The 16,725-nt window shown below is 38.0% G+C and overlaps 1 protein-coding gene and 1 long non-coding RNA gene across 2 annotated transcripts in view; one reads left to right on the top strand and one right to left on the bottom strand.

Annotated features, from left to right (window-relative positions):
• col27a1b (collagen, type XXVII, alpha 1b) overlaps positions 1 to 16,725 on the top strand; it is an 82,490-nt gene that overhangs the window by 38,385 nt on the left and 27,380 nt on the right. The window contains exons 11-29 of the mRNA XM_008417909.3: positions 634 to 678; positions 1,901 to 1,954; positions 2,431 to 2,475; positions 6,261 to 6,314; positions 8,645 to 8,689; positions 8,953 to 9,006; positions 9,143 to 9,187; positions 9,376 to 9,429; positions 9,621 to 9,674; positions 10,233 to 10,286; positions 10,413 to 10,466; positions 10,542 to 10,595; positions 10,684 to 10,728; positions 12,358 to 12,411; positions 12,650 to 12,694; positions 12,854 to 12,907; positions 13,086 to 13,139; positions 13,340 to 13,393; positions 13,957 to 14,010. Of these exons, the coding sequence (XP_008416131.2) occupies positions 634 to 678; positions 1,901 to 1,954; positions 2,431 to 2,475; positions 6,261 to 6,314; positions 8,645 to 8,689; positions 8,953 to 9,006; positions 9,143 to 9,187; positions 9,376 to 9,429; positions 9,621 to 9,674; positions 10,233 to 10,286; positions 10,413 to 10,466; positions 10,542 to 10,595; positions 10,684 to 10,728; positions 12,358 to 12,411; positions 12,650 to 12,694; positions 12,854 to 12,907; positions 13,086 to 13,139; positions 13,340 to 13,393; positions 13,957 to 14,010 (972 nt within the window). The remainder of the gene's footprint in view (positions 1 to 633; positions 679 to 1,900; positions 1,955 to 2,430; positions 2,476 to 6,260; positions 6,315 to 8,644; positions 8,690 to 8,952; positions 9,007 to 9,142; positions 9,188 to 9,375; positions 9,430 to 9,620; positions 9,675 to 10,232; positions 10,287 to 10,412; positions 10,467 to 10,541; positions 10,596 to 10,683; positions 10,729 to 12,357; positions 12,412 to 12,649; positions 12,695 to 12,853; positions 12,908 to 13,085; positions 13,140 to 13,339; positions 13,394 to 13,956; positions 14,011 to 16,725) is intronic.
• On the bottom strand, positions 703 to 2,112 carry LOC108166589 (uncharacterized). The gene is made up of 2 exons (XR_001776944.2): positions 1,809 to 2,112; positions 703 to 1,728 (listed from the first exon to the last, which is right to left on the bottom strand). It is a non-coding gene; the product is annotated as an uncharacterized LOC108166589 (long non-coding RNA).

Here is a 16,725-nt window from a genome sequence, read left to right as displayed (position 1 = left end):
TGACTAATGCCACAGATCTCTGGGCACAAATAGGCTTCCTCTGTCCAGTTCGAACTGTGGGCGTCATCTCCTGTTCCAATTGGTTGTAAAGTCTTTAACATAAGAAGTCAGAGCTGTACAGCTTTACAGTTCCTTAACATTTAATGTATGTTTTGTCTCAGCTTTAAGCAAAATCCATTAAAAGCGTTTGGATGACTGCCAGCGTCTTTTCAAGGTTATGATAAAGTTTGGGCGCAAGTCACTGTGCTTTCTGCTTCATCGTGCACAAACAGTAAAGTGTAGTGGATTAGGTTTTAGCACCCCCTACCATTTCTACATTATGAATCACTCAGGCTTTTGTGGTCATCATTATGATACTCTGGTGAAAACTGTTGCATTGAGCTTAGGATTTATGTTTTTGATTGCAGAGAGAGGATGGTGAATTAAATTATTGTATTAATAGGTAATAAAGTTGTAGATGTTGTAAACTACAGTCATAATTATTATCAGATGTTTGAAAGGCTTAAATTCTTATTGTAATTTACCCCCATGCATAATTATTATTTTTATCACATTTTGTTTTTTTCAATCACAATAGGCAAATCTCTTTTGCTACTTGCATTGACAGAAGTGTTTTATTGTGTTTAACCTCAGGGTTTGCCTGGACCTGTAGGAAAAACTGGACCAAAAGGCGTCAGTGTAAGTAGATACTGAAACGACATCCAGTGTTTTTGTTGTTCCCTTTATTACAGACTGTTTAAGATCCAGACCTGAAATATCTCTACCACGCTAATGACTTTATAATTGGTTGTTTGTACTTTATGTAATTGTTATGCCTCATTTAAATAACATGTAAAATGTTTACTGCATGCCTGTTAACCCAGTGTAGCCACATAAAACCTACTTAATAACAACATTTACAATACCTTGTAAAAGGATTCATACCCCTTGAACTTTCTCACATTTTGTCTTGGTTATTATGCGATAATGCAAGACAAATTAGTACGTATTTGTAAAGTGGAAGGAAAAAATATACACAGTTTTCAGAACTTTACAGTTTAAAACCCTGAAAATGTTGAGCCAGTTTCCTCTGATATTCATGTGAAAGTTTACATTTCAACAGAACTGCGATACCAAATGTGTAGCTGGAGATGAAAAGGAATAGTGTAGAGTGTTCATGTGCTCGAACAGCCGAGTCAGAGTCATTAAACCGGCTGTTCATGGATGTTTTCCATCCAGTCTGTCAGAGCTCAGGGTGTTCTGCAAAGACAAATGTGGAACGGTGTCAGGCTCTGCATGTAAAAAGCTGATAGAGACAAACAGCAAAAGATGTGGCTACAAACAGGTACTGTAAGCAGTGCTTTGAGTTGTTTTGTCATATTAAATCCCAATAAAATACCATGAAGCTTGATTGTAATATTACAAAAAATTGTAAAAGTATAAGGTTGTGAATGCTTTTGCAACATTAGTAAATTCTCTGTGATAACAGTTCACAGTTTATTTTTATTTTCAGAAAATGATTCATAATTTTCTAAGTAAAAGTATGGTGGATGAAAGACAATATGCCGTTACCATTTCTGCTTTTCTGCTGGTTAGGTTTTACACAAAGATCTTCAGAGATCCCTGATGCGAGGGTATGTGCCCTTGGACTACATCGTGGAAGCCAGCACCATGCAGTCCATGGGCATATACACTTACCTCAAGGCCTGGCTCCTCAAGACTTCAGCCTGTGTCAGAAACCTGGCAGAACTGTACAGATGGCAGAGAAATCTGCGTTAGTTGTTCTGATAACTCACCCTCCTGAACAATGTCACCCATCTTTTTCTTACTCCCACTTTGTCCTTTTTTATCATCGTCTTTCTCATTTCATTTTTGTGTGCTTTTTCCATTTCTTTCCTCCATCTTTTATTCATCTCTCCAGGGTCACATTGGCGTCCCGGGGCTTTTTGGCTTTCCTGGTCCTGATGGAGAGAGAGTAAGTATTAGTGGCTGCAGTGTCTTGCCTGCAGGGTTGCACTGTGACAGTCCATGGGCCAAATGATGAAACAGAAATACATTTCATTGTTGCAGAAATGAGACACTTGAGGCAGATTTTTACCAAACTAGTAATCTTTAAATAGTGTTTGGACCGGCCATCACACCACAGCCTACATACAGTGGTGGATAATTCTTGAGTGTAGAAGATGGATATAAATTTATAGAAACCCAACTATAAATCAAATCCACACCATCAAACCACTGAATCAAAACAAAGGGATTCATGTGACTTTATCGCATTTTTTTTTAACGTTAGCTGATGTGGATAATGACCAAATTACTGAAAGCAGGAGTAAAATTTGTTTTTGTATCTGAAAAAAAGACAAGTGTTATTGTTTATATCATGTGCAAATTTGTCACAGTTGTTGCCTCTCGCGGCCAGAAATCATGCTCTGATTTCTGTCTCCTTTACAGGGAATTCCTGGTGTGCATGGGAAGAAGGGCAAGATGGGTAGGCCGGTAAAGTTTTCTCTCAACATACTTCTCATTGTTAAGGCAGCCTTGTGGCAGTAACTTTGTTTGTGACCTATGGGATACAACAGTAATGCAGTGATACTGTAAAGTCTTTCAAAATGCCGCTCCTCAGGCCGACTCTTTGATGGTAAATCCCTTTTGGCTTTTCGAGTTGATTTGCAGAAAATGGTGCTGAACAGCATGCTAATGCACTGGCTTGTGGGGAATGTGAGTATTTTGAGGAGGCATGGTACAAGCTTGCAAAAGTATTCATACCTCACATTTTGTCACATTATAATCTCAATATGTTTCATTGGGATTTTATATGATTGACAAACAGAGAAGTTAATAAATCAAAGTCATGCTATTGTATAATTTTCCTTTGTATTTTGAGCTATACTGTTGTAAACCTTTGCAGCTGTTTCCAGGCTTCTTTGTTCTGATACCCCTAAATGAAATTCAGCGTGATGTTTAGAAGTCACCTTATTATATTGTTTTACGCTGATAAAATGAAGTACAACCTTGAGAAGTGTCCAGACCTGCAGCTCTTCTGTGAAGACCTCAGTGGTATTCATGCCACTGAACAGCTTTGTGAATGTTATTGGATCATGAAGGTTCATGTGTCTGCAGTGCATCGTGGCTCTTGCTGAGTGTCAGGAATAAGTTGGCCCATTTTATACTGGAGCTCTGTGATTCGTTTTCTGTGCTTGGCCTTAACAAGAAAACTTTGGATTTTTGACAGTTTGGTTATTACTGGGCTTGTGGTGACATCATCTATCTATCTATCTATCTATCTATCTATCTATCTATCTATCTATCTATCTATCTATCTATCTATCTATCTATCTATCTATCTATCTATCTATCTATCTATCTATCTATCTATCTATCTATCTATCTATCTATCTATCTATCTATCTATCTATCTATCTATCTATCTATCTATCTATCTATCTATCTATCTATCTATCTATCTATCTATCTATCTATCTATCTATCTATCTATCTATCTATCTATCTATCTATCTATCTATCTATCTATCTATCTATCTATCTATCTATCTATCTATCTATCTATCTATCTATCTATCTATCTATCTATCTATCTATCTATCTATCTATCTATCTATCTATCTATCTATATCTATCTATCTATCTATCTATCTATCTATCTATCTATCTATCTATCTATCTATCTATCTATCTATCTATCTATCTATCTATCTATCTATCTATCTATCTATCTATCTATCTATCTATCTATCTATCTATCTATCTATCTATCTATCTATCTATCTATCTATCTATCTATCTATCTATCTATCTATCTATCTATCTATCTATCTATCTATCTGTCCATCTATCTATCTGTCTGTCTTATGGGTTTGGCTCTCTGGTCATTTTACCCGCAGACAAAGAAAGTCTGATGTCATCGGCGCCTGGAAGCAAACTTCCCGTCTTTCCTTGCTAACGTGGAAAAAACACTAATGTCCTCATGGACACGTGTAGAAACGGGATACTTCCCATGCGCTGTCTGGTAGTACATGATTACTAAATATTGTTATGCAATTACGGTCTGTGACATATCCTGAGGTTGAAAAGTATGCGTGTAATAGCCAAGTCATGAGCGTGCTGTTTCTCTTCCTCTGCAGTGGGAAGCAAAGTCTGGTGTTTTCTTTCTTGAGTCAGGAGTGAAGTGGAGGAGAAAAGAGATAAAAATGGAAAGTTGTTGTATTCAGCGAAATGTGCTTTTAGAAGATGTGGAAAAAGGACATTTCAAACAGATTTTTTTGCTGGGTATAAAATCTTCCTGCAACAGTTTCTTTAGTCGGCGCTGGATTTATAGCTTCACAAATGCTTTACAAAAGTATTCTTAAGTTTTCACTTGTTGTCACATTGCAACCACAAATGTGTTTCAGAGACATTTTATGCTATGCACATAGCAGTGCAATGTTGAAAAGTACAAAAATTCTGTTTTTTACAACTGAAAACCTCAGAAGTTTATTTGACTTTTTCCAGGATTGCCTCGGATTTAGCTCCACTTATTTTTCTGTCAACCAGAATGAACTTTCCTTTCCTTGGTGAAGAAAAACATCTCTACTGCATGATGCTGCCTCCACCATGTTTCACTTTATGTAGGGTTTTCTGGATGATGTTAAATGTTAGTTTTCTTTGACACACGGCAAAGTTTTGAATGTAGGTTATAAAGTGTCTCTTTGGTCTCATCTGACCAGAGCATTGTTTTCCTCCTACATGTCTGTTTAATAACTTTCCATGAAGGTCAAGCTTACCGACTACATCACGAACAGTTGTACTAACAGACAGATTCTCTTGCTGCTCCTCTGGTGTTAAACTGGATGCCTTGACTGATTCTTGAAGTAATGCCCATTTTTGCCAATTAGCTTTGTTCAGTGAAAGTGGACAGCCATATTTTGGTTGGATATTGTTTTGTAATATAAACCTGTTTTGAATTTTTGGTTTTCAATTCTGCTGTTTGTTTACAGATGTTATTTGACTAATCACTACAACTTTAACAGAGTATATGGATTTGAATTGGTACAACATTACACACTGGTGAACTCTACATAATGTAAGGACTTGTGAATTTTAACTTAGAGATGTAAGAGGACAGCACAGCTTCTTATTCTGTGCTTTGCTTCATGCGGAGGGTCTCGACTTTTGACTATTGAAAAACAATTTCTTGCTGGCAGCATGGACTGTGTTAAGTTTTACCCAGTTGCTAACGTTTGGCCATGACAGATACACCAGTTTGACTCTGTGAAGCTTTCTCATAAGACAACAAAAGAGAAGGACTGAGCTGAACGAGTCGGCTGTTAATGTTAATTCAATATCTGGAAGCGTTACCGACAGAGGCTGTTTATTTGCCACGTTTAGCACTTGCCATTGCTAAAAGTACACTCAGACTACAATTTTAAAACAGTGTAGAAAATCGACGTCATTGTTCAGAACTTCTCCTTCTGGTCGCTGATTGGCCCGGTTGAAATTCTACCAGAGGAATCCTCTTTAATGGGACAAAGCCCAGACTGAGCTGAGAAGTGAGAATGAAATCTAGCAGAATTTGCCTAGGAAAGCAACGGGTAGTCTACGCTAAACCTGCAACTCTTCAGTATTTTTTCTAATATTGCAATGAAGCCGCTAAGACGTTCTCAATACACAAGATCCTCTCCTCTCAGCCTGCCAACAGGAAGTTAGGCAGATCTCTTCTTTGCTGACTCACTTTCTGTTGCCAAGCATTGATTCATGATATGTGGCAGGTTGCATGCTGACCTTGGCGTTCTGACAGGCACATGATGAGCATGTGGTGTCATGGCTGCATTACATACCTCTTGTTCAGTTTCTATAGTTGAAGACAGAGGACCATGCAGCAAAAAAAAAATAAAAAATGTAAAAAAGGGCACAGTGAGCAGTTTCTTGTCCAAAGCAGCTTCATTCAGCCATTTAGACAAGTCCTGGGGGTTTTGCTTTGGGGGCTGAGCGCACATATAGACTCTCGTCACTTGAAAACACTCAGCCGCGGAATTTCCTCAGAGTCTCCCAGGAATGGAAGCACTGGGAGAATATTTAATGGGATTTGCTTGGCTTGACTCGGCAAACTTCTGTTTTGGGAGCCACTTTGTCGATCCCCAGTGTTTGGTGTAATCACTTAAATGGCAAATCGTGATTTCTGAATACATTCAACATTAAAATGAACACTCTGAGTGTGTAAACATTGCAATGCCACACAGTTCCCTTTCTGGTTAGCTAACCATTTTGTTTGCGTGTGTTCTCAGGGGTTTCCTGGTGACTTTGGAGAGCGGGGACCGCCTGGCCCTGATGGGAACCCAGTGAGTGGAACTACATTAAAATGAAATACGCCTTTCATGCAAACACAATTATACCCCAAAGAGATTTAAATTGATTTCAGCTGCTGATTACACAGTGAACTGTAATTTCAGTTTCACACACTCACAAAAAAAAAAAAAAAATCAACATTGGTTCTCGTCACTTTTACTGCAGCTGCAAAAAAGCTGCGTCATTTCTCGGAGATCCAGAGTAGCGGAGTCTAAGCTCTCTTGCATATTCCTTCACAGCAGGACCATTTCAGTCCGATACAGGAATGACCACAAAGCAACTCCCTGCAGTTGTTCCACTCACCCATCATCATCCATGCTGATGTGAGGGCAGCAGCAGTTTGACTCACTGCTCCTCTTTTCGTAGTTTGACCCTAACCGCTTGTGATTGACAGGGTCAGTGTTAGATTAAAGACTGGCTGACCTCCAACAGCCTGCTGCAGGCTACATTTCCTCTCCCTGCAGTGGGAAGCGGGGATTTTCCATTTGGCCTGATTCATGTTGTTTCACTCTCAGAGAGACCCAAGGAGGTGACAGGAAGGCCACACTGTGCTGTGTCCTCCATCTCTCCCCTTTTTGCGATGTTTAGAGCGGATGGAGGCAGAGTTTGGACAACAAGCCAGCCTGTATCAGGGGCCAAATCGTTGAAAAGTTAAACGTAGTGGGGAAGATTTTTATTCAGCTTATTGGAGGGGATAGGACCAGCATTTGTCAAAAGAAATTTAAAACATACTGTATTCTTTGAAATGGTTGACGAATAGAGACCCACAATCAGGATAAAACAAGAGTTTTACGCCCTTTTTGGAGCGTAAGAACATGATCAAAATGATCTGTTTTGGGGCATTTTCTAACTTATATACATGTAAGTTTGACTCCAGAAGAGTTTTGTAACAAAACCGAAGCCAAAATAAAAAGCTGTTTAAAAATCAAGTACACCTTTGCTGCATCTGTAGGAATTAAGAAGGGAGGGAGAGCTGCTAATCAAAAGACCTTGAATATGTGAGAATCAGCAAGATTGACCAGCTTTAAACATCTATCAAAACCAGCAGAAAGTGTCTTTCCCTTAAAAGTATGTTGCTGTTTAACTTGGCTTTGCACCGTTTGATCTGAACAAAGGAACAGAGTAATTAGGACAGATGAGACCAAAGCGTGTGGCCATAATACATTTCAGATGACAAAACAAAACAAAAATGCAAACCAAATGCATCACCTTGGTACAAACACAGGAACTGGGCATTGTGAAGTCATAAAGGACCAGGTGTTGTGCGGCCAAATATGAAGCCAGAAGCTGGACACGTGGATTCACTAAAACTGAGTAATCAACAGCAAAATGATCCCAGACCTCAACATGATTTAAATGCTCTGTTGTCACTTTAATGCTACCTAAAATGTACTTTTTTTTTTTTTGCTTTATATCATGTTATAATATTCAAGTATGTTTTTCTCATCAAAAACTGTAGTTTTGCTTTGATTCTTTCATGCATGCCTGAGAAATCCTTGAATTTCCCGTGGCAACGATTCAGGGCTGCATAAACATTTACTTTCACAAACCTCCTCCTCTGAGTGGGGGTCTCCAACCGAGCTTCTGTCTCACAGGGCTTCCCTCCCCCATGCTTCCCTCTCTTAGCTCCTCCAGACTAGCGGCAGCAGCAATTACCCGGAGAAATTGCACATCTGCTGAATTTATCATACAAGCTTCTTCTCAGTCAAGAATGGCTGGAAACATCATAATGAAGGAGCATTGTTGTGATGAAGATGGATTGCCAGAAAGAACTACAGCTTCTTAAAGAGACAGAGGCCCAATTTCAAGGCGTCAAACTGTAAAGTCTTTCTGTTGAGTTATGTTTGATATATGCAGCATTTTATAACTGAAGGTAACATATGTACTTTATTGTGCTATAAAATGGCAATATGTACCTGAAAAATACATAATGCTGCCTCTGTATAAGAATTATGCAGCAATAAAATTTTGCCAGTATAATGAGCAATAGCAAGGGAGAAAAATGGGCCAAAATTCTCCCACAATGATTTGAGAAACGGATAAATTCATACGAAAAATGACTTTGTGTAGTTGCTGCTAAAGGAGGTTGTAGAAAACATTTGAATTTGATTAACCACAGGCCTCTCGTGCAGTTTTTCCATTTTGTCTACATCTTTGTTTAGTCAATAACAGCATGGTGTTGTGTGCTATGTTTGACTTGGTCTTTTTTATTGGGTACTAATACGTTCAAGATTAGGACTGAGAGAAGGTGTTTCACCCTATTTCCCCTGACCACATAAACTTATCTTAGTTGCATCTGATCTCCTGGTTCTTGTTTGTTCAGGGTGAGCTGGGAGCCCCAGGTCCATGTGGAGTCACTGGCCTCATTGTAAGTGGTGATGAATCTTTTTCTGCTACTGATCTTTTAAAAATGCTTTATTTTCTCATGTAATGTTGCTCTAAGCTGCAGTTTTAAAATGAAATTGAAAGCATTAACTGCAATGAGCAACTTCATGTAACAATTGTCTCTCTTTAATTACAGAGAAGATAATGAAAAAATAGTCGTAGACATTTGTAAAGATTCTATTTTTTTTAATTATGTTTTACAAAAGTGATGTGAAATTTGTGTTTTGAACATTGTGTTGGTTTCAGGGAGACATGGGCCCTGGCGGCATGATGGGCTTACCGGGGTTTCCAGGACTCAAGGTAAATCTTACTGTTTGGTTTGTAGATTTGGTACATTATGACAGATTTAGTTGCTTGGATGGATTATGATTCAAATAAGAGTTTTATTGATCAATGAATCCTTTATGTTGATTTTTGCTTTGCTTCTGCTTTAAAGGGAGTACCTGGAAATCCAGGGGTAGCAGGACTGAAAGGTGATAAGGTGATCTGCATATGTATTTCTCATATTATTATTTGTCTGTATACAGGAATATCTGAGGTGCTAACATATAAATGCATTTTTCTGGATTCTGATCAAAATGAATGAATTCACACCTTGCACAGCTGATCATTGAGTAGTAAATTGGTGTTTCCTTTGTGAATAATTTTGATGCATGTTGTTTGTCAAAGGGGGACGTGGGCTTAACGGGAGAACAGGGGGAGTCTGGATTCCAAGGGGACAAGGTAAGAGCTTACTGATCTGATTAGAGCCAGATTGTTTTTCAGTGACTTTACATGGTCTGCCTTGAGTTAAATCAACTGTTTGTGTGTCAAGGACAAAAGTGTGCTTTTCATTATTGTTATAGATTTATAAACCTGCTCCTGTTGTTTGCTTCCTGGGGATATTTGAAGTAAATATGGACTTTATGCTGCAGGGCCGCCGGGGTTCCCCTGGGTTACCTGGTCCTCGTGGAAAACCTGGACCACAGGTATTTTCTGTACATCTATGACACATTAAAATACTGAGGCAAAAATGTCCACTTCGAACAGTTCCTTCAAATGCATATTCTAACTTTATACAGAACTCATATGTGTATGAGGATAGTTTTATCTTTTTTGACCACCTGCTAGCTTTGGCTAACGGGTTTTAAAGGGTTTGTTTTATTGTTGCACAATAGAACATTAATGGTGCTGGTTTATTTGCTGAAGAGCAAATGACCAAGCATTTAAATAATCAATTATGCTAATTTACTCCAAAAAAAGGAATTTTAAACAGAAAACTCCATTTCTTGTATTTGCACCCTATAAAAATAACCACTTTTTTCCTGTGTAATTCTACTAGAGACATTTGTCATTTTAATGTGCAGCCTTAACGCACATTAAAATGACAGTGTGTGTCATTGTCATCTTTGTATTTGTATAAAGATGGTGTGCATGTTTTCTTCATATTTCACAAGGTGATGCACTATTACGTTTTCAAATAATATCTTATTTACTTTAACTTACCAAATTATTTTCAAGGTTTTAGTGCCTGTGTCTCTTCATAGGGCAAACCTGGAGAAAAAGGCCCTGATGGCATTCCTGGTCCTCTTGGTTCAGAGGTAAATTGATCGTATGTTCTACTTCTGTAAAGAATGGCTAAATAAAAAGAACAATTTTATCCAGTATATGTCTCTGCACAGTTGTGTGGTTGTAAAGCAGTGGCTCATTTTCTGTGATTTTCAAAGGGCTTCCCAGGTGACATTGGCCCACCGGGACAAAATGGTCTAGAGGGACCGAAGGTTAGTAGAGGAACATGTACTCATTTCCTCCAGAAGAAATGAAGTGAATTTGTGCCCTCAATGTTTCCTCCACAGGGAAAGGAAGGGACAAGAGGTTTGCCAGGTCCGACAGGAGCACCTGGACTTCAGGTGAGGTTACTTGTACTTATTCTGCAAACAAGCTAAATATGTGTGAAATGCATTTTCCTTTCAGCTTCGGCAACTTTCTTTTCATCAGGGTGACGAGGGGCCAGTTGGGCCAGCTGGACCCGCTGGAGCCGAGGTGAGTGCTGATTGGATAAGCTCTGCAACCTAACACCAGACAGAAAATGAAATGACACTGCGGGAACTCTCACAGAGCACCGTAAAGCGTGCTGAGCGGAAGCACACATGTGGCTCTGCCTAAATTTAGCTTCGGATGAATGAGTGGTTTGGGTCTGTTAGTTCTTTGGCTGACTGCGCTTTCTATTGTTGTTAAGCTGTTTTGAAAGCGGTCCTTCTGGACAATGTGTCCCCATATTACCAGACTGGTCAGCAAATTGCTATTTACTATGATTGAAAAATATATATAATTGTAAACAAAAACGGTTATAAAATTTAAACGTAAGTCTTCAGATTGACCAGAGAAAGGAAGTGGTGTTTTAAATCAAAACTTTTCCTTTTCTATTATAATGATAGACCAAGGTTGACTTCCTTATTATGTAATAGGCTCAATATATGGTACTTACTATATCGCTATCTCAACATTAACAGTAGGGAGCGTATTCAAGTTAACTTTCTTTTAATTCAATGCTCTTTACTATAGAACCGACGTCCTCTAAAGTCATTTTACAAAACAAACAGGTTCAGTTCATATCATATCATATTGAAGCCAAATCAAACCAAACTCAAGTTTTACTGGTCCAAGATATTCCAGCGTAGCAAGATCATACAACCACGTTCAGAAATACAGTCCAATGTATCCAATTCTTTTACAGTACAGTCAAGTTGATAATTTACTGCCAATTGGTAAAAAGTATCTACCTAAGGTAGTCCAGACAATTGCATTGAGTAGTTGACTTTGCAGACATCCCTCCTCTTGGCAAACATGACGAATGGCAACAGCAGACGGGCCTCAAGTGGAACCAGACCCTGCATGAGTGGCCATTTGTCATCGCTGGGGGTAAAGAAGAGAGAAACAGACAGAAAACAACAAAGTCCTGGCTGGCTCATGCATACTTTCTATTGGAAAGAAAAACAAGAACCTTGGATAATAGCAGCAGTATGTTAGTCAATGGTTCAAACAAGGAAAGGGACACAATTAACAGTCACTAAGTCTAAACCTGTAGCCGCATAATTTAACCTGGAATAATCAGTCAAACAAATTATAAGCTTCATTAAAAGAAAGTTTTAACCCCGCTGCTTTAAAGATCTGCCTATGAACCACCAGGAAACATCAGAGAGCAAAGTGCTCCTTTGAAATAAATACAGATCTATAAGGTAGAGATTATTTAGTCAGAGCTTTAGATGTGGAAAGAAGAGAATTAAATTGACATTTGGCATCTTTTTTCCAAATATATAAAAACAAAAACATTCCTCCCAAGTTAAACTACTGCACAAACTTTGCCAGATTTCGTCTCATTGAGGTTTACTTTAGTTTGTCATCTCCCAAAACCATTAATGATAGAAGAAAACAAACACAGATGACCAAAGGAGTAATGAGGCCTTTGATGCTGGAAGCCGATCTTTGTTGTCTGAATTATTAAGATTCCTTAAGGGATCTCTTTGTTTTGGCGACAGATGTCGGTTCCTTTTGTGCCTCATCCTCTGAAGGGAGAGTTAGACTGACACATGACATGCTTCCCTTGAGAGATATACTTTATTTCAATTTGTGTGGAGGTGTATACTTCTCTGATTTTTGTTTTCTGTTCAGGGCAGGCCTGGGAGGCAGGGATTCCCTGGACTGACGGGCTCAGAAGGACCCAAGGTCAGACTTCAAAGTGGCACAATCACTGCTGAACTACTGTCATCTTTAAATGAACATTCTCTCTTCAGTTCTCTTTTATAGCAACGTATCAACCGAGTATGTGTAAATTAGATGTTAATTCTCCGATACCACAGGGGAGCTAACTTCTAAGCTCATTTCATCTGAACCAAAAGGAAAAAAGAACAAACTAAATGGCTGAATAAGTTTGTGAAATGTTAATTTAGCTACTTTGCTGTAGGGCGAGACGGGGATAACCGGCGAGGTCGGCAAGCTTGGCGAGAGGGTAAAGGCTTTTCTCTCTGTGTCTGGTAATTTGTGTTTGACACCCACTGTGCGTGTCTGTTTTATTCGAGCCCCTTAGATGAGTTGTCATTTTTGGGTAGTCTATAATAAAGTTCACAGATTCAAAACACAAGAAAGATTATTTGTTTCTCTTCTTTAGGGACTGCCAGGCTTTATCGGGCCTATTGGGGAGGCAGGAATGGCTGCAGAAAAGGTTATTCTAGTCCTATTTCTTCATACTTTGCATGGATCCTGACCTCCAGAATATGTCCAGTGACAATAATTCAGTCAATGGACAGAAAATGCCATTTGAAATTCAATATAACAGCATGCTTAGGAATCATGGTTGTCATTTGCAGTGTGACATTTGTTGATGACCTTTGGTTTCTCAGGGGGATCGAGGGAAAACGGGTATCCCCGGACCTCCAGGTGAACCTGGGCCGATGGTAAGGAGTAAGTCTGCACCCCGTCTCTTGTACCAGGGATATTCAGTTCAACATTTAGAAGGGATGTGGGAGAGATTTCCTCAGAAACACTGATTTAAACAAGTATTTCAGGATTCAGAATCAACTTTTTCAGGGATTTATTTCATGATTAAGTAAGTAAAAATTATTATATGATTTGTATTGCATGCTCAATCTATCAGGGTCACTCTGGACTACCTGGAGAGACAGGCCCACCGGGACTGGAAGGGATTCTAGTAAGTTTACTATTACTTTAGGTTTATGGCTCATCTCAAGTATTCGACTGTTTGTGGGCGGTTGTGGTTCCTAAACCCTACAAATACTGTATTCCACTGTATTTACTTCATAGAAATGGCCTGGAGTGTCTATATTTTTTCCAACTTCTTCCCGTAATAGATTATTCTGCTAAAAGACATTGTGCTTCAAGGTTTTAACAAAACTTAACTTGGGGTTCCACTAAGATGTTATACAAGAAGACACCTCATCTAAATTAAACAAACACCTGACAATAATTTACACATCAAAAGTTAACATTTTAAAATCAGATTCTACCTTTTCTCATGCTGTATTGCTGAATATGCATGGAAATAAATTTCTAATTGGTGACTCATTTCGAAACAGATGGATAATAGTCGTTGCTGGTGAAACTAATGGTTAGAAAATGAATACTGTGCTTTAACTCCCTTCTGTGTTTGTAATTAGCTACATCTAATTAAGATAAGAACATAGCTGTTCACTGTATATCAGTTTCAATGGTATTGGATGGTGGAGCTAAAATAATGTTTTTGCACACATGCAGGGCCCAACTGGTTCACGAGGATCTGCTGGCATCAGAGGACCCAAAGGCAGGAGAGTAAGTAACTGGAGTAAACATTAACAGTAGTTCACAAATGATTAAATATTGGTGCTGAATACGATATCGTGATGTGTTTATTACTTCTACTGTTTGTGCAGATTTGCACAAAAAATTGTATATTTAGGATCTTACTAGTTATTTCTCATCTCACAATAAACATCAGCAAAATTTTTGCATGTTGTTGCCATCAAATGGAAAACTTGTATTTTCAAAATGTAATTTTTCAGGAAATGAAAATAACATCTTGCTTCTAAAGCTGCATTTTTGCTGTTTGGCTAAAGTTACATGTGTGAGGTGATGTAGGTTTAGTTTATGTGATGTATTTGACAGGGACCATGAACAGGACGGTTTATCAAAAACATGAAAAGATGCTTTTTACCAGACTTCAGCTCTTTGCACTAATTTCCATCTGCAGTTCATCAACTTATTGAACATTTTACATAAAAACATAAAACAATACAATTTGTACTGTTTACAGACACATTCAGTTATGCATATTGTAAAAGTACATTCAGTAAAAGGTAATAAAAACATTTTAAAAAATTGGATATCCTGTATTCCATCCCTTACCTTTTTGATATTATCTAATCAAGTAGAGTCTAATGTAGTTTTGTGCAATTTTGGGTTTGTTTGTTATTTTTGTCCTTTTTAATGCTGGCACATCTGCATTCCTAAGTCTTATTTCAAAGCTAGACTACATATCATATTTTTAGGCCTTTGTGTAATTCTAGCTGTGTTAGGAGTTTGTTCCTTTTGGTGATAAAGCAAAAAGGCAGCTTGTCCTAATACTGTGTTCAGGACAGTTTGCGAATGGTACATTGTGCATTTAGTTGCTACAACTAAATATCTGCCGATATTACTGTTTTCTTCTCCAGAATGCTGCTAGTTAAACATTTAATGCTTGTACCATTAAAACAAACATGAATAAACAACAAGCACTGGCAGTGATACTGCTGAGATTTGTGCTTCTGTCTCCCCTTTTGGGCAGTAAAATGAAAGTAAAATGGTCTGCACTCACACTAACATTAACAAGTGACAACGCCACAACAAACCTTTTTACTGTGAACTGTCATTAAGTGTTTATGTGTGAAATTGAAAGAAAAGCCATAAAGCTAATACAAGAATAAAATAAGAGTTTGCTATTTCAGTGAAGCAAAGTAAAAACATATGTTAGTGACATTTCTAAAGCATTTTTTTAAACAACTTTTAAAAAATCACTAGCTGAGCAGATCCTGCCTGGAATGAAGATAGTCATATCCTGTGTCGTAGACTTTATAGGCTGCCATCATTTCTAAATCCCTTATGCTCCATGGCAGATAGAAGCTGGAAGTTTAAAAAAAACAAACAAAAAATAAATATTCTGTATTTCAACCTTTCTGCTGCTCCTCTGTTGACCTCCAGCAACAGAAAATTATGTTTTCTGGGTTGGATCTTCAGCATTATGTCTGATCCAAGAGTTAAATGCATGGATTCAATAACTATGTTTCATCGATCTGGGTACATCTCTTTTTCAGATGTGTCATCTCAGTTGAAACTCAGAGGCTTCTTCCTTGTTTGTTGGCTTAACACTGAAGTTCAGCCCTACAGCAATCTCAAATTGTCCTTCAAATAGTTTTAAAAGCCAAATTTTGCTGTCAGGAAAATAGCTCCTCACAGTTCACACAGTTCTCTGAGCTTAACTTGATGCATTTCTGCTGTGATTTGGGCTCTTTGTAAGTCAGTCACCACTGTCATTTCCTCTCATGTGTCTCTGCTGGAAAGGCTTTCCAAAGTGAAAGTAGCAGAGCTCCAAGTCGACTGAGTACTTGTTCCATTAATTTGAAAAATAGGCAATATATACATGTGAAAAAGTGAATGAAAGGAATTATAAATGAAGTTTGTAGGCAGTTGTCTCTCTTTTCTTCTCTTGCTTTCTCTCTCTCTCTCTTAATGAATAAAATCGATCAGTGGGGTATCTGTCAGCTTGTAGATTAATTAGTTTTCTTTATCTGGGAGCTTTAATTGGATATTTGGCAGAAATGAATTAAGGAGATATGTATACTATAAATGTGAATCTTGAAAATACTATATTGACATTTCTGTTGGACTCGCATAGATGGACTACAAGGTACTTCTTGATTCAGTGATTAACCTATTAGTAATTTCATGATTAGTTAGTTAGAGAAACAAAACAGAATCAAAGAAACATCAAACTACTTACTATGTTGGATAAATTCCAAGCAATTCAACACTCCAGTAAAAACACTTTTATCAACAAACTCACTGACCTAGAAAAGCTAAAAAAAAAAATACTAAATGCAAGATTTTCATGCATAATTCGGAGGTATGAGCACCTACCTCAAATCTGAGGAAAAGTGTGAAAAAGAAAACAGAGATAATTGAAAAAGAGGAATTAGCTATGGTGAGCAACCTTGATCTCGAGCTCAAGGTACCAGTAAATCGGCCTGATAAAACTAATGAGGAGACCTCACTTAGTTCTGAAGTCAGATTGATGTGTAACCTCTCTAGGACGGCTGAATGTGAACCTCACCAGGCGTAATTTTCACACCATCAAACTCTGTCAACGGGAAAATCGCTAGAATTCAAAACAAAGTCGATAACAGTCTAAAATGCTTTATGACATTTGCATGATATTATAAAAAAATCACCTTTGCTGGAACTTTAATCCTTTATAGACTACAAATCATCACACATCCTACATGAAATTGTGTC

This window comes from Poecilia reticulata, chromosome 9 (genome assembly GCF_904066995.2).
Source record: "Poecilia reticulata chromosome 9, P_reticulata-male-v2, whole genome shotgun sequence".
Classification (NCBI taxonomy): Eukaryota; Metazoa; Chordata; class Actinopteri; order Cyprinodontiformes; family Poeciliidae; genus Poecilia; species Poecilia reticulata.
Note: the sequence above shows the minus strand (reverse complement) of the source record. Positions and strands in the feature narration are given on the sequence as shown.